The sequence below is a fragment of the Simochromis diagramma genome, unplaced genomic scaffold (genome assembly GCF_900408965.1).
Source record: "Simochromis diagramma unplaced genomic scaffold, fSimDia1.1 OVJJ01000344.1, whole genome shotgun sequence".
NCBI lineage: Eukaryota > Metazoa > Chordata > Actinopteri > Cichliformes > Cichlidae > Simochromis > Simochromis diagramma.
In genome coordinates, this window is record NW_024387375.1 from 8,703,218 (window position 1) to 8,728,895 (window position 25,678).

The following is a 25,678-nucleotide window of genomic DNA, read 5'->3' on the forward strand; positions in this document are numbered from 1 at the left end:
TGTCTTGTGTAGTCTGGGAGATGAGTGGATGATGGGCTGGGTGCAGTTTTCTCTGTGGTGGGGTCGGATGGGCTGCCCCGGGCTCTGTGGGGCCGGGCGGCGCTGCTGACCTGGGCCCTGGTCCGGATGGGCCTGGGCCCCCTTGCCCTGGTAGGTTCCAGAGAGTGGGGGGTGCCTACTGGGGTCAGCGGGGGAGCTAGCCCCCAGAGAGGGGCCTCTGTCCCCTTCTGGCTGCCTGTGCCACAATTTTATCTCACAACTTAGACATTCACATTACTCACACTCTCATAACACATACATATAGGACCTTGGGGGTGGGCACGCTACACGGCATCCAGAAGACCGTCAGGGTGTACGACCTCACCTCTGGCGCCGTTGCCCACCTCTCAATTTTAAATACACGTAGACATTGAGGGCTATCGGGAGGGGCTATGCGCTTACCTGCTGCTCTCTGGCAGGTAGCTCCATGCCCTCCTGGGTTTTAAATGCACCTTAGAACACACATGCATCAACACTACATATGAGCGGGCGGAGGGAGGTTTGGAGTCTTCATACACCCCCAATCTCTGTTGCCTGTTGGGGTGGGGGGCTGGGAGGAGGAGTTGGCCATCCGATTGGGATCTGGAATGTGGGGCCTCCCTGCTGCTGCGGAGTCTGGGCGGTCTGCTTCTCTCCACCCCAGGGAAGAGGGTAACACTACCTGGGTCTGGGTGCAGTTTCCCCCTCTAGGGGCAAGAGTACCTAGACCTGGGGTATAGAGTGCGCTTGGGGAGTGTGATTGTGTGTACAGTGTCTATTTACGTCTGTCTCCACGTTGGGTGAGTGCTGAGTATTTGCATATGAGAGCATGAGGGTGGGAATGGATGTTCGTATCTGTGTGTGCCTGTTTGTCTGTGTCTATATGTCAGGTCAGGTATCAGACGCCACCTCTCTTGGGGCTATCATCCACTTGGCTCTTACTTTGAGTTTCTATCTGATTTCTGGTACTATATAAATAAAATTGAATTGAAGTGATCTTTTTGAAATCACAATAGAATAGCATTTTATTTAGACAGAGACATTAAATAATAATATTTAATATCAAATCTTAGTTTGGGGAACTGATCCCTGCAAGCATCAAAGTTTTACTTTTTCAGCCCAATTATTTAAGATTTTAAATTATAAAAATCTTTACGATTTTTATCTTTTGCTTTTTTATCGAAAGGAGACATGTCCAAAAAAAAAAAAAAAAAAAGACCAGTAGCTAAACAGAAAAGGTACTGATCCTTCACAGGTTCAAAAGCATTATTTTATGGCACAGATCATGTAAGCTTCAGTGAAGAGACACAATACTCGATCACTTCTACATCTTTTACACTATACAGTCTATTTCCTTAAGCCATTCACTGACAAAAAATAAGCATCTTCTTTGGGAACTAGTCTTCTTAATCTTTTGATCTTTAATTGTTGCCTTGCATCGTTTAATTATGGCATTAATCAAAAAAGCTATTTATTTTAACTTTTCACTTAATTAAGCACAGCAAGATTGGTGAATTCTCTCAAATGTCAGTTCTTTTTTCTCAGGCACAGACTGTCTTTATCTTTCTCAAGGCTCACTTTATTGCAGACACTGCATTTTGCATGCAGAGAATATGTACATGTAGAAACTGCCTTGTGTGTTTGGGCGTGTGTGTGTGTGCGTGGGGTAACATGTTTGGTTGTGTGATGGAAACTGGTATAAACTAAAGAGAAGCTGATTAACTGATGTTGACATTAATGGTGGAATCCATGACTGAAACAACACGTGGCCTACCTCTGACACAGATGAGCCTTTGGGGTTTATCAATCAGTATGTTGAATCAATAATAGCTAAATATAGAACAAAAGGTGGAGGGGTAGGAGGAGTGGGGCTTGTTAATCAGTTTTCAGGATTTTGACCACTCTCATTACTTATTATTAACCTGCTGTAACCATATAGTACAATCGTAGGCTAAAGGCAATTGTTTCATCTTATTTATTTGCTTTATTTTCTTTATGCTTTATGCTCAAAACACACACACACATATACACACAGACAGTATACAGACAAACATTTTTCCATTCTCTTTTAGATAAAAAACTTTTGTATGCATCAGTGTGTAAAGACTTTTTAAATCGACAACATGACTGTATTACGCAAGAAAAAATGAACAATGGATTATTAATTATTCACCTTTTCTCTCATTTTGTCTTCTAGTCGTCGGGCACCAGTGTGGTGGTGGACATCGCAGTGATGGGTGAGGCTCATGGTTTGATCTCAGACCTGCTGGCAGACCCATCGTTGCCCCCTAACACCTGCAGCTCTCTGAAGGCTGTCAGCAATCTCCTCAGCACCCAGATCAACCTCCAGCCACTCCACCGACCTCGCATCCCTGCAGACACCCACACCTGCTCTGACTCTGAAGATGGGCCTGAAAAAACAGAGAGACTCGCTATTCCAAAGGTTATTGCTTGTCTTTCTAGAAAAGTTGAGTTTGTTCAGTTCTGGTTGTTTTGTGGAAGTTTACTTACAGCTAAAAACAAAGTTTTGTCTGGTCTTCCAAAAGGAGAAGAAGAATCATTACTATTCAGTGTAAGATTTACAGTTATTGTAGATACAGATGTTTAACTGTTTAGTGTGCTAGGCAAAGCAGATGAACGTGAATAGAAAAATCAGTGCCAGTGCAACTTGTAGACACAGTTCTAAACCATAAATGTTAAAAGTAGGCTCAGTGGCTCACACAGGCTACTGTTTTGAACACTTGTGTTTGTCCTGTTGCCGTCTTGTTTTTCTGCTTTTTATTTTAACTGGTTGTGACAATGCTTGGATAAAATATAAAAATATGTATTCCCCAAAGGTTGGTAAAAACTTCCTTTTTTACTTTAGTCGCATATTTATATTTTTTACAGATTTGTCTACAAACACAAACACAAATACAAACACACACTCCAAGCTGTGAAACGTGCAAGCTAGAAATGGAGACATGTTTTTGAAACAGGCTGCAGAGCTGAGCTATAACTGTTTACTTTGAAGGCAAAGCTTGTTCATTTCTAATTTGTGTCACATATTTTCAAGTTTTGCATACCACTTGGTTAGTAATTTGCAGGTTTTTGTAGACAAACATGAATAATGACAGGCAACCATGGCAACCTGCTAGCAACAAAACCAATCAGGGAGCAGTTTGTGGTGCAGCACCTTATTGCAACCAGTTTTACCAAGCAACAGCCAGAAAACTTTGGGAAACACATTTTTCCATAGGAACCAGTGCTGAACCAGTAGTCAGCTCAATGTGTGAATAATCTCACACGAGAAACCTCAGTTAGCTAATGCTAGCTAAGTAGCATGCATAGGAAAAAGTGTTTTTTTTGTTTTGTTTTTTTCCCCCCTTTTTTATCTTTGTTGTGATCGTAGTTTTGGTTAGAACGGGACTAAAACAAAAGTAATGACAGAAAAAATTAACAGCCTCCAGCTTAGGGTGTGTGTTTTAGTACAACCAAGTGCTAAACTATGGTGTTATTTTTGTGCCACTATTCTGAGCGCACGTTAAAAAAAAAAAATGGAGCGCAAGCAACACATTGCGAGCAAGCGCAAATGCAAAAACTGAGCGAGAGGGGCTGCTATTGTGTGTGTGTGTGTGTGTGTGGATGATAGCAAACACTAAAATACATTTTTTGCACGCAGCAATTAATTTTGTTCACTCAAATTTAGCTTTTCTTCGCTCAAAATAAATTTCTCCTCAAAATGCAACACATGCACCTGCAATTTTTTTTTACGTGCGCTCAAATTTTTTTTACGTGTGCTCAGAATAGTGGCACAAAAATAACGCCATACTAAACAAGTAAAGGAGGATCTAACAAGGAAAGATACATGCCCAGCATTATATCAATCACAAGACAGCCTCCCCCCCCCATCTAAAAAAATATCAATGTCTTTATTATCTATATAGTGAATATAATTCACAAAACTAACACTGAAACATGTGACTGATATCATAAACTTATCCAGAAAATGAGTAGTAAGGGCATAAGGAATAGCTCAAGTTAGAAAGAGAGTATTTTTTTCATATAAATCTTTTTACAACAAGAGGACTCATCTGCTGTCTGTTAGAAATAATGTAGGTTCAAGGCACTTTGCATTGGCTTTACTGTTCAGATTCGTAGACAGATTCATCCTTTATGTATTCTTTGTTTGTTTTAATTTCAGGGTTAAGAACCCCACTCAAAGTTTATGCAGAAAGATGAAGAAGTAAAAGGTTTTCATTGCTATATACTAGTGATGCTATTGACTGTACCTAAGCAGTGATGATCAGCAGATCACCCTAACCTTAAAGGTTCATGATTGCCCATGAATAACCAATGAATAGAGGGACATACAAAAAATGGAAACTGGCATTACTATAGTTATGCCAGACTTATTATACTTCCCTCTATTATATTGAGTGAGTAAAGTAAAAAGTATTAATAATGTGCTCATAAAAACACAAAAATATTTAATTATATTTAAGCTATGTTTTTCAGTTGTATTGTTGTACACACACACACACACACACACACACACACACACACACACATACAGGTATTTACCAGGTATGTCTCTTTTGGCACATATCAGCGATCTTTTCCATTTCCTCCCTCACTGCTAGCCTGGTGGGGGCCTCTAAGATAACTAACAATGACGCAAATTCTTCCAGGGGGCTTTTTAATGTTTTACAAGGCCAGTGCTTCAAAATGTATGAAGGCACTTAACGTGAGCAAGGAAACTAAATAAAGTGTGTGATGCAATGCAGGACGGCCTACCAGGAAAGTGACTAGCAGCTTTAACAATGCCTGAGTGCACTCAAATGCCTGAGCCATGTAGTGGAACTCAATGAGATGCTGCCTCATTTTGGCTCACTGGGGATTTGTGAGACTGCATGTGGCAGTGGGTAATGTAGGTGATTCAACTCACTTGCACTGGCCTGTTGTATGGCTCTGAACTAAGGACAGAAATAGCAGTTACATAAAGGTAATCAGTACTATTGGTGACTGAGCTACAACTAAGCTTTGACCTTGCTCAGTGAGACAGCAAAACCCTGTTTTTTTCTTAAAAGTATGGGTACAATTTGTAGGTTTTGCTTGTAGTTCCTATTGAAAGTGTATCATTTGGCTGTTTATGTTATCAAGCTGCTACTGTTCAGGATATTTTTCTAATATTTAGCAACTTCCAGCTTCTGAACTAGCTTGTGTTAAACAAATTTTCTCTTTATATTACTCCTAGCAAACTTTGAAAATGGTTACATTTTTACAAAGTTACTATACGATTTTATAAGATTGGCTCATAACTTATTTTTTATGCAGTGAAACCAATTTTCAAGTTTTTTTTGTCACTTTTTCAAGCTACATTATTGTTGCATGAAGACGTTTCAGATATGCCCTTTAAAGTGGAATACCCCATAGTAATAATAAAATTTACAATAGAAAAAGCGCCAACAGCCATTCTCTCTCAGCCCACCCTTTTCTCTTTTACTCGCCTCCTCAGTCATTCGTTCACACTCTGCTTGAGATCTTTCAATAGATTAAGTGCCACAGAGCAGAGTGAGCATGTGTGTATGTGAGGTTATCTGCTTGAGTGGATGCAAGTTTATTTTAGCAGAACATCAAATGTGATCCTCTGCTGCCCTCTATATTCTGCTGTAAATGTGTTTGTGTGCTCCCTTCAGAAAAATATGAGCTCATTAACTGCGTTCAGCTCATGGATTTACAGAGAAATGTCTAACACTGGGTTGATTAACACCATGGGGACGTGGTGCATGTCTCCCTTCTACTCTCTTTCACAACTGTCAAGTGTGCTCAGTGTGACCCTGCTTTCATCTGTATCTGTGGCCTCCACCTACAAAGCCGTTCCCTTTTTTGGGGTTGCCTCTCCGGTGCACCGTTGTCACTTTCATTTGCACCAAAGTGGGTGAAATTGATTCACAGTGGTTTATGCTTCCTAACTGAACGCAGTGATATCTCTGAAGTTTGACTGATTTTGACCACTGTGACGAAGAAGCATTCTCTTCATCATTTTTAAGCTGCGTTTTATTAAAAAATCCCTTTACTTTTTAGAATTTCATAATGTTGCCTTAGCTACTTACCATTAGGTAACATCTACATGTTCATCTGTATTTCAGCGTCTCAGGCGGAGTCTTCCCCCAGGATTGCTTAGGAGAATTTCATCAACTTGGACCACAACCACATCAGCTACAGGGCTGCCTACCATCGAGCCAGGCCCTGTACGCAGAGACCGCTCAGCCAGCAACAAACACACTACAGAAAGGTAACGCGTCTTACTCAGAAGGTTTAACATTACTGTAATTTCTTTATCTGACTTTTCTCCTCCAATAAACCAGTGATTTTTGGAACAACTCAGTGATGATGACCATCTCAAAGAGTCGCTCCATGTCTGCCTCCTGTGCTGCCTCTGTCACATCCAACCACCTGTACAGCAAACCACTGGGAAGACCAGGTGTGTGTCTGTGAATCTATTTTACTGTAGAGTGTAGAACATTTCAGTTATTTTGGGTAAAAACAAAACAAACAAACAAAAAAAAAAAACGAATATTGATTTACAATGCAATCTTTTTCAGGTTTCCCTCCCTCCAACATATCACCTCTGGGCTCTCCTTGCTCATCTCCTCCTGTCCAGGGCACTCCTGCCTCCAGCCCTACGATAAAAATATGTTCAGTGCAGCTTCCTGAGCCGGCTGGGCCACTAACAGAGCTAGTACCTGGCTCTGTGGCCCCCAAAAGCCACCACAGAACCTTAACTCACAGCCAGAGCGCTCCGAGCTCCACCACCGCTCACTGGCGGCCTCCATCACTCTGCGGCAGGTAATTTACACGCTATCACATACTAAATCAGTTATTTACTTACAATATATAGAGCGATTCTGACCGCAGAAAATTTGATTGTACAATTTATGTGTCATCTGCGTGTGAGTGGGGGAAATTAGTCACTTCATTAGTTTGCTCTGAGAGGAAAGCAACATCTAAATTACCAGATGAGAGAGAACAATTAGGATGGACCGGTGTGTATACTCTGAATGCTTGTGTCTCTCTGCTCTCCGTTAGCTGTGGCAGGCCGTACAACAATCGACTAAACAACGGGGTAGAGTCTGAAGACAAAGGAGACAGAATACCCCACCCAGGTAATCAAGTAAAAAAATACATATTTTTCTGTTTATTCCAGATACAAATTAGAGCACAACTGATATTTTGGCAGATATAAGTTGTTTGTCAATCTACTGGTGTCGGTATTTACAGCAGCCAATAAATGTAAATTGAAAAAGTAAAGAAGAAACAACAGAAACACCCTTCAGTTATATACAGTTGCATAGTTTACGACATTCAAGCAGAATGTAAACAAGAAATCCACCACTCGTTATGGCAATAAAAGAGTTTGTTTTTGACACAAATTTTAGTAAGGACTCATAAATTTGTTTGTTTCATGTGTCTGAAACAAAAAGATATCGGCTTACATATTTAAGATCATCAAATATTGGTCTCGACCTTAAAATAATCTTATATAAGGCAGGATCTAAATCAAGGGTGCTTCACCTAGGACAGCTGAAGTTTTGGACATTTGGATTTTGATTATGTTTTCATGGAGTCATTATAAAAAAAGGTCTTATAGTTAACATTAACATAGGATTAACTCCAGTTTTTAGTTAAACAGAAACATCTTTGTGTTTTAGTGATAATGTATTCTCAACAGAAGAAACACGTCTGTGTTCACTTCTAATGTGTTTAGTCCTTTTTAATGTGTCAAATCCAATGTGGCCATAAGTACTAGTGTGATTAAAGCTACCTTTTTAAATCGTGTCATGTATTTCCAGATGAACGCGCAGTAGCGTCATCAGACTATGATAGCACGTACGACAGCACCTATGAGACCAACCACAGTGACAGCAGTGACTTTGCACAGAATGAAGAGGAAGCAGAGGGAGGCAAGAAGCCTCCTGAAGCAAGGGAAGGTTGCAGGGAGTATCCGAATGACGGCATTGTTCTTCACCCTGTCCTGCTCTCTTCAGAGGTAGACAATCAGACCTCACTTAATGTCCTTCCCCCAAAATAATTTCCTTAAGAAGGAATAATTGAATCGACAATAAGAGCAGCACTACATCATTTGCGAATTATGTGAAACCATCTTATGATGTCATGAGCTAGCTATCCTCTATTAAGCAGCAACTATCTTTGAAAGTTACTTTAAAAAAGCTGGTTTTGCTTTAACAATATAAGTCAATGAGGCATAACATTACGGTCACCTGTCTAATATTGTGTTGTTCCACCTTTTGCTAGCAAAACAGGCCTGACCGAAGGTGTGCTGTGGTATCTGGCAACAAGATGTTAGCAACAGATTCTTTAAGTCCTGTAAGTTGCCAGGTGGGGCCTCGCAACATCCTACAAATGTTCGACTGGATTGAGATCTGGGGAATTTGGAGGCCAAGTCAACACTTCAAACTTGTTGTGCTCCTCAAACCATTAATGAACCATTTTTGTTTTGTGGAATGATGCATTATCCTGCTGAAATAGGCCAGAGCCATCAGGGAATACCGTTTCCATGAAATGGTGTACATGGTCTGCAGCAGTGCTTAAGTAGGGAACATGGATTTCAGTATCCTGGTGCCAGGTGTTCCAAAGTAAGCACCAGGCATTGATTTACAAAGAAAACATGACTCATCAGACCTTCTTCCATTGCTCTGTGGTCCAGTTTTGATGTTGTTGGAACTTTCAGCAGTGGACACTCTGACTGGTCTACAGCGATGCAGCCCATACGCAACAAATTGCAGTGAAATGTGTATTTCGAAGCCCTGCGACAGACTGGCGACCTGTCCAGGGTGTACCCCGCCTTTCGCCCTATGACAGCTGGGAAAGGCTCCAGCGCCCCCCGCGACCCTGAAAAGGATAAGCGGAAGCGAATGGATGGATGGATGGATGTGTATTTCGAAACCAACATCAGCATTTTGAGTTACAGCAGCTCATCTGTTGGATCAGACCACACGGGCCAGCTTTCACTCCCACATGCATCAATGAACATTGCCCGCCGACGACCCTGTTGCTTGTTCACAGCTGTTGCTTCCTTGTATCACTTTTAATAGATACTGACCACTGCAGACTGGGAGCACCCCACAAGTGTCATAGGTAGGACCCAAACGTGGGCCTCACGGAGCACAACGTGAAAACTCAAAAACAAGTTTATTGCTTTGAAAACTTAACCAAAACATGAGGCAGGAACAAACCATCTAAACTGGGAAAAACATGAGAAGGAAGAAACACACTTATCTGACTGATGTGACGGGGGAAGCAAAACTGAACATCATACACACGAGACTGAAAAGAACTAAATAAAACAGGAAGTAAAAACACTGAGACCACAACTAAGACATGTGAACTTGACAGAGCGATTGGAGAATAAACACAGAGACATGACTGACTGGGGGGATGAAGAAAGGGAACAAAAACATGATAACTAAACACTGACTTACCTAATAAGGAACACAGACTGGAAACAAAGGAAAACTAACATAATCAAACAAGAAACTATGAAACACAAATAGACATAATGAAACTCAGAGGCACTAGGAAAAAATGAATAAATAGAAAACTATGAAGCTCCAAACCAAAACTCATCTTAACCAGAACGAACCAAAAACCCTATAGAACAGTGAGAACTATAATACAAAGATAACGAAAAACAATGAGAAAAAAGACAAAAGTCTGGGTCGACGAACCAAGGATCATGACATCAAGAGCTGCAGTTTTGGAGATGCCCTGACCCGGTCTTGTAGCCAACACAAGTTCGCCTTTGTCCAACTTGCACTAATCCTTATGCTTTCCCATTTTTCCTGCTTCTAATATAAAAGGCTCACATGGCCCCTAATATATCCCACCCGCTAGGAGGTGCCACGACGAAGAGATAATCAGTGTTATTCTCTTCACCTGTCAGTGGTCATAATGTTATGCCCGATTAGTGTATGTCTACAGAGTGCATTAAGTAAACCAATATTCCTACTGTTGTGTCACTGTGATGACTGAAATTTTCTAAGTCCTAAAGGTTATTTTACCTTACGTCCAAATATTTCTTTGCACCACCCTGAACTTCTCTTTGTTCACTTACCTTTGCCTGACAGGACAAGCCAAACTTGGCCCCAGAGACTCTGTTAATGCCAGGGCTGGAGCCTCTAATGAGTCAGGTTAACAACTGGAACTTTCCCATTTTTAGTCTTGTGGAGAAGACTCACGGCAAGACAGGCTGCATCCTCAGCCAGGTAAATACTTCGTTAGTGAGGAAATGTTGCAACTTTAATGAAAACAAATGATCATTAATTCAATAAACAGGAACTCATATTGTTGAGATTACATTTACAGTAGGCTTATGTAATTAGCAGCTTAACTGGATAAAGATGTTAGCTTGTTAATGCAGGTGGTGGAAAAATGAATTGATTTCTAATATGCATGATTTGATATCCAGGTGATTCACTGTAGTGTGTGTTTTCCTCGTGGTGGCATCTCCCAGGTTTCTTATAGGCTGTTTGAGGACACAGGTCTGTTTGAGACCTTCAGGATTCCCGTGCGAGAGTTCATGAACTACTTCCATGCTTTGGAAAATGGATACAGGGACATCCCTTGTAAGTAGAAGGATCACATATTTAAGAAAAAAACAAAAAATGATCCATCATTTCATTTTGCTGCCACAAGGTGGATGTGTTGCTCATGAAATAAACTTTTAATAGCGTGTCCATTTTTCCTGCCTGCTGTTTACTGTGCAAATATATACTGAAAATGTGATGACACGAGCTTGAATTTATAGCGTGACAGATTAGATTATTTGAAGGAATATATTGTAAAATAGTTCCTAATCAAATACAAATAGAGTTTAGCCTTTCTATCAAAGCCTCCACAGGGTACATCAAGAGGGAATATTTTTACATGTTTGGGAATACTATGGATAAAGCCTACTTAGAGGCATCAATATATATCAGTCTAGTTGTCTATTTGTGACCCAGATTTTAAGCCATTGTTTGAATTGGCAGATTTACTCATAGCACTTCATTCATTATGCGAAAGACTGTGACCCAACATGTTTACAAGTTGTGTTCTTATTAAAAAACTTTCCAGTGAAACTTAAGTAATCAAATCAATCAATTAATAAGTGTTTATTTTATATGGATTTTTATGTTACATCTCCATGTCTTCCATGGATTGTAACATTATTTTTCTGTAAAAACGAGAGAAGTCGCTTCATCAGCCATGCACTGATGCAGTAGTAATCCATAGTATACAGTATACTTATATTTATACCAACTTTACATATTATATCGCCAATATATTTTAAAAGGACACTGCGTGCATTGAGGCCCAATGAGGTGACTACCGTGATTGAGGGTATTTAAAACTAGTCAAGCTGGGACTTTTCCACTACGCTCTTACCACCCACACTGTTGTGAATCAGCACTTCATTTTACTCTCCTCAGATCACAACCGGATCCATGCCACAGACGTGCTGCATGCTGTCTGGTACCTCACCACTCAGCCTGTGCCAGGACTGCCCACCCTGCTGACTGAGAACGGAGTACACACTGGTGCGCTGTCTCCTACGCATACATTAATCATCCTGATATTTCATGCAAAAAAGAAATCATAATTTTAATTCCAGTCTGCCAGACTCTAGCAAGCCTGTTTCCACGTTGGTGTAAATCTTAAAGCTTAAGACACTCATAACTGTACCTAGACTGTACAGGACAGATATTCAGTCAGAGGATCAAAGTGCATAGATTGAAAATTAAGCTGACAATTTTGTTTTTTATGCATTAATAACTTCTGTCACGAGGGACCAAGCTGAATAATTAGGACATACATTTAGTCGTTCTCATGGGTCCTGAACCAGAGCTAATGCTCACAACTTAACTAGATGTCGTCCTCAATTTTTATTCATGCTTGTTTACACGTTTTGGACGGCATCACAAGTGCAGTGTGATAGCAAAATTACCCAGATATTCCCATATTTATTTTTATTTAAAGTAATTTTTTTAAATTATTTTTTCCTCCTGTTTGGTCAATGGCAAGATACTAAAAGTTAGTGATAATGCTGGCATGTCCTGCAGAATGAAGTAGACATGCAGACAACATTTGAGAGGAGCGATCAGAGGTCAGAGTCACTGATAGTTTGCCTGTGTTGTCTCTTTGGATGTAGACTCACAGAACGGCATTACACCTGGTGCCACAGGATTCCTGGTGTCCAAAATGAACCCTGTGCTGCAGGAAGGCTATGGCTGCCTGGCTGGTCTTATCCCTGCCCTGGAGCTCATGGCCCTTTATGTAGCTGCTGCCATGCATGACTATGACCACCCTGGAAGAACCAATGCCTTTCTAGTAGCTACCAGTGCACCACAGGTAAATAAATATAGGAAAATGTTTGTGAAAGAGCTTTAAACGAACCAAATACAAACATCAACATACAGCCAAAAGCAGATTAAGTCGTTAGTCTAAGCAGTTTACAGTTGAGACTGAGGCAATGCAGATACTGCAGGTTTTAGGCAACATTATGGTAAAAAAAAGAAAGCCAGAATTAGCATCAACAAAAAAACGGGTTCTTGTCAAAGTTTTGATTCATGTATGAGTTATTTTTATTTTTAGACTTTGGTGTACCAAATCCTACCTTAAAACCTAACATGTAATATTAAACATGGTTTAGTAAGCGACTCATTACTAAACTGGGAAGATTCATTCATTGACAGATATGAAATATTAATTTAAGTTTCTCCTTCTCCATTTTAGGCTCTTCTTTACAACGACAGGTCAGTCTTGGAAAACCATCACGCAGCTGCAGCTTGGAACCTCTTTATGTCTCGATCTGAGTATAACTTCCTGGTTAACCTTGAACACGTCGAGTTCAAGCGCTTCCGCTTCCTAGTCATTGAAGCTATCCTGGCCACTGACCTCAAAAAGCACTTTGACTTCCTCGCAGAGTTTAATGCCAAGGTAAATCAAATAAGCTACATAAACAGTATAAAACATGACCATCCATCATTCGTCTGTAATTACAATGCTGTTACTGACTCGACTTGATATTTGAATGCAAACTATGATGTGATATTTAGAATCCCCATTTAACAGTTCAAATTTCTAAATGTTGCCAATACAAACAAGACGCAGAATTTAAAGCACAGTTTTAACGATAAACATTTTAACGAGACATTTTATGAAACTTTGACCTTATCTGACCTTGAAGAAGAGCTCAGAGGTCAAACGTGACACATTGTAAATCCTTAAATGGTACTTTCTATATATTGACAATACACGTTTTGTCAGTTTTCCACCAACAACTTATTAAATTTTACCTTGAAGACCTTTATAATCCAAATTCTAATGGAGTGTTAACGTCACAATAACCTACACGCCTACAAAGTTTTATTAGAAATCATTCAAAAATTTTGAGCTATCATGTATACGGACAGAAAGAGTGATACACACATGCAAACACTACCAAAATCATAACCTCCTTGAAAGAAATAATAAACATTTACTGCAGGCTCTTTTCATTTTTTTTCTGTAAAGGTCTCTTTCTGAAGTAACAGAGAAGGTCTTTTTTTCACATTGTCTTAAATGCAAGGTCTATAAACCTTTCTACAACTAATCTATAAGCTCTGTTTTTGTTTTTGACAAAAACATCTTTCTAATTCCCTAGGTAGGGGATGAAGGAGTGTCTTGTATTGATTGGACCAATGAGAATGATCGATTGCTAGTGTGCCAGATGTGCATCAAGCTCGCTGATGTCAACGGGCCACTGAAGTGTAAGGAGCTGCACCTACAATGGACAGAGGGGATCGTCAATGAGTTCTATGAACAGGTATGTTCATGAAAATGTCTCCAATATATTCAGAGCGCAGTTTTGTTAAGTGTTCCCTTAAAAATAACTGCTTTCTAAATGTTCAGCATTTCACATAAAACTAACAAAACACAAAAAAAACACAAGAATCATTTCAAAAAGAATTCTACCAAAATATGCTTTTCTTTAACTCTACACTTGCCCAAATCTTTAAATTTAAACAAAAAAAAAAAAAAACAACTTAATAAAATCAACCATTTATTACTTATATATCAGTAATGGTTTAACACAATAAAACTCTACCTAAAAGCCAGTGTGATCAGACTGGATATTTTGCTAAAGCCTAACTTGTGTGCCAAAGTACAAGCAATTGCCAGATGCCACAAACCAAATAGTTATACAAAAAACTTTGAAATACAGGAAGTGCTGTGATGCACAGGAGCGCCTCTAGTAGTGTTTTCACTGTCATCATGCTATCATTTGTAAATAAACCAAATTCCTGTTAGGAGTGGCTGTTGCAGAACGTTTATTAGATCATTAATGAGAGATATGAGGTCATTTTTCTGTAATAGATTACTAACATAGTTTATGTATGATAAATATCTCAGTATTATTTCAATATTTCAGTCACATGAAAAATTATAAAGCTATGACAAGTCAAAACTATTTTACATTCAGGATTAGGAGTTATTAATTGTAATTCAAGCTAACTTTCTGTACAAAAACAATACTTATTGTGTTTGATATCACTGTTTTACTAACGAATCCTGTCAATATAAACCAATATCTTGTGAGAGTTAACCAAAAATGTTCTCGTCTACAGCCTTATCAGTGATAAACACAATGTGATTTTCAGTGAAGGAAAATCCAAACACAGAACATTCACAGGAGGTCAGTCAACATGACAAATAAATCCAGTGGGCAAAAAAGAGTAAAAAAAAAAAATCTGAAAACAGAGGTCAGAGTTCACACAGAAGAAAACAAGGCAAGACAGAAAACACAACAAACACTAAGAATTCCCGGAAACCTTCCAGATTCCTAATTTCTTTCTAAGTACATTCTTCATTCCTTTCTTTGAATCCTCTTTGAATCCTCTTAACGTCTTAGGCCCTTCTGCCAGACATGTGAGCAGAGGAGGCGAGTAAGAGACACGGGGAGTCAGTCAAGGAAACAGGCATTTAACTAAATGAGACATCCTGGCTTTGGAGTCGGATTTTTAAAACGATGTCAAGTAAATATGGTGTTTGGCATGGCGGCATCCTAAATTGTTTTGGTACAGACCAACTACTGCTGTGTTTCATTATTTCAGATGTCATTCAAGCATAACAGTGTGCTTCACAACTTTATTATTGAGGCCATCTTTCAAATAAATTGACAGTGTGTCAAGATATCACACCTTTTTCTTTTATCAAACAAATACACGAGTAGTGAACTGAACAGTTCCTAAAATAACTTATTTGTAGATCCCTCCTCCCAACGTGGTTTGTGTATTTCAGCAGTTTAGCATGGAGGTAACAACACTTCCACACGTTACATCTGCTCTGGCAAGCTTTCTGTCTCCTCAATCCTCTGTCCTTCAAATTCATTTTAGGAACTGAGACAGTCTTGTAATGAGATTGCTGTCCAGGTCACAGGCAGGGGGACGGAAAAGACGAGAAATGAGGAAAAGTCTCTTGACTACACAAAGTAGCAAGACAATGAGGCAGGGAATAAAGGAAACTGGGAGAGTGACATTACAGAGGTGACAGGAAATTGGAAATTAAAGCTAAGAAACAGACACAATGAACTAAACCTTTAAAAACTTCCAGTATGCATGAAAGGCATTTCATTTCTTGCCCCTAGAACATTTCTCTAAGGTATAAATGTGTAGCCACATGTTCCCTCTGACAATAACTGAATATTGAAAACACTTACCTATTAGCTCATGTATTTATTACAGCCGCTGTAGATGGATGCCTGGCAACAAATCCTGCTATAAACTCACAAGACCATAAAGATAACAAGCAAGGATTTTGTAGACAGCATAGCACTAATTTGAAAACTCTTAAGCTTTATTTATTTCTCAGCGGTACCCACAATATAAATTCCTCTCAAATCAGGTCTTTATGTTAGACATACAGGCTGGGACAGAAGCTTGTTATCACAAGGTTGCTTTGACAGTCACCAAACTTAGCATCAGAATGTGTATTATCTATTTAATCCTTTTTAATGAAGGGAAAACTCAGAGAAAGGATATCAAACCAGTGTTCAGCAGCGAGAAACCTCTAATCTGAACATTGCTGATTCCCGAGGAAAGCGACATGCCTCTCATGTCTGCTGCTTAGCATTCTGGTGTTCCTCTGGAAGCTTTGGCTCAGTTGTCTTAAAAAACTTTATGGATTATGTAAGTCCTTTGAGTGACAGCATCCCGGGGGGATGGGGGTTGGGGGTGAGAGACAGGGTGGCGAGAGACAGAGCGTATGCGCATGCTTTGCTTTCATAGAGGAGAGGCGCATGACCTAAATGTGCCATCCTTTGACAGCACTCATTCACAGTCGCACTGAGGAAGATCACAAGTGGAACGAGGCTCTCTGTGACATCAGAGTCAGCGCAGATATAAACGCACACACACAAACATGCGTGAATTTTCATCATGCACTGCAATGCACCAATTTAATATTCTACACTTTAAAAATACTCACTTAAAACAAAGTTTCTCTGTTTGATTGTGCCGTGTCTATAAATACACACACACACACTTTTCACACACAACCACTAGTGCTGTGCACTGACGCCATCCAGGTTTCTGGTTTCCATAGCAATTGGAGCTCTTGGCCCTCTGTCCTCCCGGTGAATAGCTTTGAAAGCCCTAACATCATATAACAAACATAAAAGCACAATACAGGACTGTCACGATGTATTAAAATACAATACAAGCTGTGTGGTCGTGGGTAATCCAACACAAACCACACGATTTGGGGCAGATATGACTCCGCTTTGGTTTTCTTTATGTGGCCTCCATTTACAGTATACGACTGTTACACAGATAAATACTTAAACAAATCATAATTACAGTTTATCTGATGCGGAGTCGTGCACCCAATCTATACATACACAGCAAAGATAATTAGATTTGTGTCTGTATGGTGGTGACCATGTGGTTACAAATATAAAGATCACAGTCACCGTTACTCTGGAAAATTTCTGCAGGCAGCCTCATTTGGATGACTGATACATACAGATCGGCCATAGTTTGAACTGATGTTTTTCTATTTGTAGTCTTCCTGACCTACTTTCAAGAGACTGTGCCCAGAGGCAGCATATCTGGAAGTTTCTGTGCTTGCCACTTGAGTTATACAGAAGACTAGATGCATAGCTGTGTTTACCTTTGAGTGATATCGTGTTTAATTCATATATTGATTTATTTTAATATAGAAATTAGTTTATGCTGTGTAAAAGCCCTTATTCTCTGCCATCTTTAAAAATGTACAGCTCTTGAAGGAGAGAGTGCAAGACACATCATTTATATTTAATAATTCCTGTTATTCTTACATTTTCATATTTGTACTCTGCCAGGGCGATGAAGAATCATCCCTGGGCCTTCCCATCAGCCCGTTCATGGACAGGTCTGCTCCACAGTTAGCTAAACTGCAGGAATCATTCATTACTCACATCGTGGGACCACTGTGCTCCTCCTACGACTCAGCTGCTCTTATGCCGGGACACTGGGTTGATGAATCTGAGGGAGACCAGGAAGGACAAGATACAGAAGAGGAGGACGAGGATATGGCAGATGAGGATGCGTCAACAAGTTCTGACACCTCGCGTATGTCAGTCTCTTGATTATTCATGTTGTAGGGAATACCTAACGTATGTCACTGCATCGTTCCTGTGAGTATTCACTGCATGGGAGGACATGTTCCAGGATAGAGTTTCTGTCATTATTTTTGACTCATTTATCGGCATTTAATGCAGCTAGTTTCTGCTGCTGTGATAGATGCAAAAAAGACACACAGTTGAGAACACTATTAATTACTACACATATTCCTAATGGGATAAATAGTTATCATTTGCTTTCTTGCAACAACAAGTGCAACAGTTATCATCAGCATCTATAATTTATTAATAGAAATTCCAGTTCTTTTGATTTTCATATATATGATGCTCATTTCATCATCTCCCTGCAAGTGCAATGTTAGTTTCTCTTTTTACAGTAGTTACGTGCGTCACGCTCCCTTTATTCCTGTAAGTAAAAATAAAAAAAACAAACAAGGAAACCACAGTACTCTTAAATTTTGCTTTTAGCACAAAAAGAATATATGTGTGTATATATATATATATATATATGTGTTAATTATCTCACTGTAAAGGTGCAGACTCACTGTTTTCCTGTTTCATGCCTTTCTCGTAACGCATGTGTAAAATGAATATGAGTCCTATCTTGTAGCTCTCTGCAAGAGAGCAAATGAGCATGTTTCCCGAAAATCTTCTATTTCTACTCTATTTCTACTATTTCTACTCTTTTTCAATCCCAGAATCTTCTCTAACTGTTGGTTTTCTGTCTGACAGAGCGGCAAGAAGCCAAAAAGGTGAGCAGGAGGAAAGTGTTTTGCCAGATCACACAGCATCTTTTGGAAAACCATGAAATGTGGAAAAGAGTGCTTGCTGCAGAAGCCCAGGAGGAGGCTCAGGAAGAGAATCCAAACTGCATTGGCAAGCCCACCGATCCAATAACAGCCATTCACGAGGAAGAGGAGGAGCAGGCAAGCAAAGAGGAGTCGACTGATGGCCTTAATGAAAGGGAAGAGGTGCCAGCTATAGAGGAAGAGGAGATCTTTCCACAATTGGACACTTCAGGAGAAAAAGAGGAAGAACCTGAGTGAAATGATGAACTCTGACCTCCTCTTAAACCAGGAATCTGAACGTTGTCCAAAACGTTTTTGGGTTTTTTTGTTTTTCTTTCCTAACTAAACTCTTTATATGGTAGCCAGCACATCACTTTGACACAACACTGTAGAGGATGTTTTGGGTAAAATGTGCCTAACAAAAACAGGGTTGAGGACAGGGATAAACTCGTACCCAGTGCATCTGATGAGGAGAGAGATGTGAGATGAGCAAGAAGATGAAGCGACAAATGAGGGAAAATAGAGAAAAACTCAGACTGAGTAATCAAGATGGAGTGCATTTGTTTGTTTTGCTGTTTGTTTTAGTTTGGATTTGGCACCCAGACTGCTCATCTTGCACTATGGGCCAACCACGCTGATTCACATCTTCACTCCACCAGTGAGTAATACACTGTCACCCCGCTCCCCCCCTCCCACACACACACTCCTGTCTTTAGTTCCCATGCTATCAGCACACTTTGGAGCCACGCAGCTGCTCGAGGATGTGCACCAGGCCCCTTCTCCGTGAACACAATGGGATGAAAGCCAGCGGAAAAGCCGTGTCCACTGAGCCTCTGCCACGTGAATTTCAGGAGGAGATTGAAAAAAAGAGCCAGTGGTCATGCATTGTGTACACACACTTCACACAGACACACACAGTGCTATAGCAGAAACACACTCCATGCTCAGAACAGATAGGAAGTTTAACAAAGAACTCTGTTGCACCAAAAGCTTTATTCTCATTCAAGGAAAAACATACAAAACAATGTTTTGTTCTTGTCAAACAATGTTAGTCAGCAATCATTTCTCCCTTTCTTTTGTTATAATCAGTTCAGCGCACCTACACGTTTCCAGTCTGCATAACTCAGGAAGGCAGAAACCCTTAGAGATCGAGAAACAAAAAAAGGACCTCTAGTGTTCTTGTCCTTTTAATTGTCACTGCTTCTGCCTTTTTTGTCACTTCAGTGCGTCCTCAGCAGAGTGTGGTTCTCTTTGTGCAACACCTAATGCACATTAATATTAATCACACTACAGCTAACTCTCAAGAAAGAAACCAGTCGGTAATATAAGGTGTTTTCATATTGCAGGCACATATAATCTTTGCCCACATTTATGGGACCTCTCAACTTGGATCAATCTTTAAGGGATTTGTTAAAGAGAAGAGATTCTGTTTCTCTCCAATGTAACTTATAGGTTGGTATGTAGGCCAAATATTTCAGAAAGTGCAGTAATCCGCCATAGTGGACTAGGCCAGAGCTGAGTCACAGCTCCAAATTACCCAAGAAGATTTACGTTAATAAGACATTTCAACACTGTGAGGCTTATTGCCATGCAGGAGGTGCTGTGCGCCCACAAAAAAACTATACATGGAAGCGTAGGACCGGGTGCACACGCATAGGGGTATTCTTTCAAACAGGGGTTTTCTTTTGTTGTTCTAAGTAAATAAATCTGATAAAACACCCTTAAAATGTTTCTGTCCACATGAATGCAAAAGCAGTTAACGAGCCAAAAGTCAGTGATGTACATCTACAGTTGCTTAAAATTGCCTCATGTAAACAAAAGATATGATAGCGTGAACTTTGACCTCTCGAGCCAAAAAACCTTTAGAAAGAGTTTAGAAATATCAGCACCATGAAGCCTATCTGTGTTTTGGAGTGACTTTTAATGATACATAGAAAAAGCTGTTAAAATAACTTTAAAGAACTAGTTTCACTTCCATAAAAAGCCAAAGAAAGTTATAGTGGAAACAGTAAGCCCCTAACATTTCTGAATCCAGCTTAATAAATAACCACATGTACACAAATATATGATATTTACTATCTATTTATTGAATGATGTAGTTTACCTACTATTTTTTAAGAGACTATTTCTCTTCACTCTTTTATTAATGTCACTGTTTGCGCTCGTCTTTGATGTCCTCGGACATTCATATTTGCTGTAATGGAAGAAAATGTGTGAAAAAAAAGAACAGCCTCGGTAATGAGGCTTATTAATGGAAGAATCCTTTCAGCTGGACTTGGAGCTGCTCATGAGAGGTCAGAGGGGTCTTAGATCTTTGTCACAGTTCAGCTGATTCTTTCTGGTGTAAGTCTTTGAAGATGAGCCAGTTCAGTTGGATTCAAAATCATGTGATCATCCACTTCTCCAATTCTCCAAACCGTATTACAGGGATATGCAGTGTAGTGTATTTGATCTGACGTCAGAAAAGCAACAGGGGCTCTTTGTGGATTCAGATCTCAAGAATTTAGGTTACTTAGTTTCTTCATGCAGTGAGCTGTAATGGACAGTTGTTTTTCTTTTATCATATTTGCAAAATAAAAAAAGGATGCATTCATTTTGACAAGACTTTTTTTGGGAACCTGCCTGACACTTGAGGTAGGATCAAGGTAGAGATATCGAAGAGGCAGTACAGCATTGTTGACCTGTAGCAATGGATTTTCTGCTTCTGTGGTAAATCTCTGTAGCAGTTTGACAGATTTTATTATTTCATAACGCAACAATTTCAAATCCCTCAAAGAGTGTAAACAATTTGAAGCCACAGACGTCACGCGTGACAGGCGATACGCTAGCTTTGGCTTGGCAATTCTACTTGTACCTGAAGTGATTAGACAGGGATTAGAGGAGAGCATTAACAGGGCGGAAACATTTACAATGAAAACAGCAGCGCTGAAATTAAACCTAAAAAGAAAACTGTGACAGAAATATAAAAAGCAGCATTACACTTTTCAGTAAGTGTACACTTTATGCAGTTAGATGTTAAACACTGGATCTCAGTCACTAAGAAATCCATCAAACAGGCTTGTTTGCTTATTTTTACTGGCTACCTTTACTTGTCCTATTGTAACCCAATTTCTTAACTCAATTAGAGTTTTGCTAATACTCTGGTAATACTGTGTAAATCTGCAGCTGTATCCATTGCACTGTTATCAAAATGTCCATTGTGCAAAGGAGGGCTAAACAGTGCAGCATAATTCCCTTTACTGCTTATACCCTGTACTTACAAAGGAGTGCAGTACCACAGCTTCTTTTTTAATACTATGAAGAAAAAAAAAGGCCTGCGCTAACTAAATCCTGGGTTTTTTGTTCATGTTTCAGTTCAAGTTGAAAGCCCTTTGGTGTTTAAAGTCTTTTTTATTTACAGTTGCTATCACTCAAACTCAAAGAGGGAAAAACTTAATTAGGTTTTCATTAATAAATTATATGTAGCAAAAACACAAATCAAAGCAGAATTACCTTCAGCATTGATGTCAATCACACAAAAGTCCCTGACTAAAAATCTTTAAAAAAAAAAAAAAATCTTGACAATTAAAAGATAAAGGAAGAAAAAGTAAAGGCAAATCGATATGTGATTTGTTTGGTAGCAAAAACTGCAGCACTAGTCATATTTGCATATTTGTAGCATGTGCGGCAATCCGCTCTTGGCTTTACGTGTCACTTCCTGGACCAGTCGTCTTCCACTAGCCTTTCTTTGCATTGGCTTGTTCTGATAGGTTCGCTCATAGCAGGTAAAAATGACCTGTACACACCAGCTGATACACAACAGAGCAACACAACTGTAGATCAAGACATTATTTAGGTTTGCAAGCTTTTAAACTTGAGTTTTAAAAAAACATCGACCCACCTCACTGCAAGAAGCTGCAAGCCTCCTGTCGTACACGTGAATGAGCATGAGCGCCATGCGCTGTAAATACCTGATGCACTATAGAGTATATCAGTACCTCACGTATAATCTAATGTGAACTCTACTACATTGGATATTTCATGTTTCACACCTGTATGGTCCCATTCTCCACCTGTGTTTGGGGGGTTTGTAGACTGTTTCAGATCTCTTTACTTTGTTTTCATTTATCAGAAATTTGAAACTTAACAGATCAGTCAAAAGAGAAATTTACCCTTTGGACACTTCAAAGAGACTTAAGTCAAAGCTGTGATATCATTTCAAGTTGTTATTTAGTTTAATTTCATATTCATTTCAATAATCCAAGAACGCTGCAGCGTGTTGCTGTGTAACATTTTAGGGTTTTAACTAGAGATGAATGATGAACCGGTCAAGGTTTCAAGGGTCAGGTGTTTTAGCTTCTCACTACAAATCATATTCTTTAATCGTTGCTAACCATATTTCAATAAGGACAGATCACTTGGAAGAACTGAACATAATTTATTGAGAAAGAGGAGTTAATGTGTTTGACTCCGATGAGCCATCATGGCAGAATGGAATCCCAGCAGTGCAAGGATTTAGGACAGGACCCACTGGCGTCTAGATGCTGGTGGTGGCAGTGAAGACTGAGGCTTGAATAGAGCTCTGACTGAAGTGGCTGAGGTGGAGATGGGAAGGAGGTGGTACGCAGGAAAGACAGTCTGAAAGTTAGAATGATGGAGAGCACAGATTTAAACCATTCTAAGTGCAGGCTGATTGGCTCAAAGAAGGCAGGCAAGAAGATGATTGGTCTAGTGTAATGATGTCAGGATTGAGAATGACAGCGTGCAAAAGGGGTAGATGTGTAAAGAGAAAAGCAGCCGAACATCCAGGAAAAGCAGGCAGATGGGTGAATACAGATCTTCCTTATTGAACTAACGTAAGCTTCATTTAAATGTACGCTTTACAGTTTTAGATTTGAGTCTTTCCTGCATTTCAAGCTAGCCGTTGGTTTTGTTTCATATATGCACAATAATTAAAGAAGAAAAATCTGTTAGCACATGCTAGAAATTTACTCGAGGTTGACAACGCATTCAAGTGAGAAAAACAGTTATTTTTGCTAATGTTTTAATATTGTTGAATCCATCATGTAATTTAAATCGAGCTTTGCATTATGTCAAGAAAACTTCATGAAGACCTAATGTTAACTGAGATGTAATAGATAACTTTTAAAACGTTTTGCATAACTAACAGGAGACCAAAGAAAGCCTGTTTTGTGAAACACGGCTGCATTGTGTAATTTAAAGTATACACTACAGCTGATTTGGAGTAAATAGGCCGATACATGGAAAGCTAGCAACATGGTTAACTGAAGAATCTGAGTAAAAAATTCTTTACTAACACAAAAAATGTCACATCTGTCAGCTTTTTGTTCTTTGTCATCACAGCAGCACTGGTCAGTGATTTGTACCAGGCAATCACATGGCAGTCATAACTCTTATTTTCTCTTAATTGAAAAAAAAACAAAAACAAACAATATTAGAAATATTAGTTATAAAAAAAGAGAGAAACAAACAAGAAAACTGCAGGGTCACAAACTACCCAGTTATTTCACTTTATAAGAGCCAGCATGAGCCAGTTTCCTTTAAATGTTGAGGGGGAGATTGCCAAACACTGGATGAGCTTGTGCAAACCAAAGAAACTTTTTGAACGATGCGTTTTTTTGTGATTTGCACAGAAACAAGCCCTAAAAGGAGCATGTTTTTGGTCAGTGTTATTCCAATACTGGTGAGGGTATCTGAATATGCATATATATTTTGTTCTGTGAAGATAAAAATGAATTCAAGAATTATTGGTATCCATCTGGCATCACCACCGCTCACGGTGACGTGCACGTTAACTGCCTGTTATTCTTTCACTGCCATGTCAACAGGCACCAGTAGCAATGTAACCGGCCTACTGTTCTGTTCGTAGACTGAAGCTCTTGTACTTGTTTTTTTCTTTTCTTATTTGAACCAAAAAAAAACTTTTCTTTTTGTATTGTTTGTTGTTTTGGCCAATTTCAAAGGGGAACATGCTCCTGTGCCATTTTCACATATATGTATGTAGACATTGTTTGAATGCTATATTCGTTAGTTTTCCTCTTTTGTCAGAAAGGAAACCAAAAGTCTTTTTTTCCACAACTTTAAGCACGATAAAGGAGACTGGTATGTTTTTATCTACTATAGCAGGCACTTCACAGATTCAATTCTTTCCTTCTCTTTAGTATCTTGCACTTAAACACATGTAGCAATACCAACAGGATGAAGAAAATGTGTGATTCACCAGTATTTAAGTGAAATTTGACATTTTATTTCAAGATATTGTTTGACTTTGTATAAAAAATATATACTGTACAGATTCAAAAGTATATTATGACAAAAAAACTTTTAGAAAAATATTTATTTTTACTGTTTTGAAATTTAGACACAATACTGTAGCTCCTCTATTGCCAGACTTACTGGAAGTGCCTCTTGATAATGTATTACAAAATAACTATACAATATATTGGGATTATTAGAACCTGTCACTAGCAGAGCAGTGTTGTTGTTGTAATGTGAATATTGTTGAATAATAACATTTATAAATGCTTCACGTGTGTGTCTTTCTTTGGTCATCTCTCCAAAAACTCACAGGACTCGCTCTTTAAAGAAATACACAGATATGTTTTATTATGGTAATGTGTTTTCTGCATGACAGAAATTTGAATTTATAATTACACTTTAGAATGTACAGTCACCGGCCACTTTATTAAGAATACATGTTCGACTGCTTGTGAGCGCAAAGATCGATTATATGACAGAAACTCAGTGCATTAAGGCATGCAGACATTGTCAAGACAACTTCCTGATGTTCAAATCGAGCATCAAAATGGGGAAGAAATGTTATTTATCTGAATTTGAATGCGACATGGTTATTGGTGCCAGACAGGCTCTTCTGATTGTTTCAGAAACTGCTGATCTGCTGGGATTTATCCAGTGAGCGGCAGTCCTCTGGGTCAAAATGTCTTGCTGAAGTCAGAGGTCAGACGAAAATAGCCAGAAAAGTTGGAGCTGACAGGAAGGCAACAATAATTCCGATAACCACTTGCTTCAACCAAGGTGTGCAGAAGAGCATCTGTGAATGCACAGCACACTGAACCTTGAGGCAGATAGGCTACAGCAGCAGAAGACCACACCGAATGCCATTCCTGTCAGCTAAGAACAGGAAACTGAGGCTACAATTTGTACAGACCTATGAAGAAATTGGACAACAGATGAGTGGGAAAATGGTGCCTGAGTCTCACTTTCTGCT

General features: G+C 39.3%; 1 protein-coding gene across 2 annotated transcripts in view; it reads left to right on the plus strand.

Annotated features, from left to right (window-relative positions):
* The window catches only part of LOC120719589 (cGMP-inhibited 3',5'-cyclic phosphodiesterase A-like), a 60,881-nt gene extending 35,904 nt beyond the window's left edge, over positions 1 to 24,977 (plus strand). The window contains exons 2-15 of one of the 2 annotated variants that reach the window (XM_040008890.1): positions 2,216 to 2,485; positions 6,150 to 6,295; positions 6,369 to 6,484; positions 6,606 to 6,849; positions 7,090 to 7,166; positions 7,854 to 8,050; positions 10,149 to 10,286; positions 10,535 to 10,646; positions 11,493 to 11,600; positions 12,212 to 12,411; positions 12,796 to 12,999; positions 13,706 to 13,867; positions 17,402 to 17,651; positions 18,395 to 24,977. In XM_040008890.1, coding sequence (XP_039864824.1) covers positions 2,216 to 2,485; positions 6,150 to 6,295; positions 6,369 to 6,484; positions 6,606 to 6,849; positions 7,090 to 7,166; positions 7,854 to 8,050; positions 10,149 to 10,286; positions 10,535 to 10,646; positions 11,493 to 11,600; positions 12,212 to 12,411; positions 12,796 to 12,999; positions 13,706 to 13,867; positions 17,402 to 17,651; positions 18,395 to 18,708 — 2,538 coding nt within the window. In that variant the 3' untranslated portion in view covers positions 18,709 to 24,977. The remainder of the gene's footprint in view (positions 1 to 2,215; positions 2,486 to 6,149; positions 6,296 to 6,368; positions 6,485 to 6,605; positions 6,850 to 7,089; positions 7,167 to 7,853; positions 8,051 to 10,148; positions 10,287 to 10,534; positions 10,647 to 11,492; positions 11,601 to 12,211; positions 12,412 to 12,795; positions 13,000 to 13,705; positions 13,868 to 17,401; positions 17,652 to 18,394) is intronic. The other variant, XM_040008891.1, reaches the window with a different exon arrangement.
* The last annotated feature ends 701 nt before the right edge of the window (positions 24,978 to 25,678 follow it).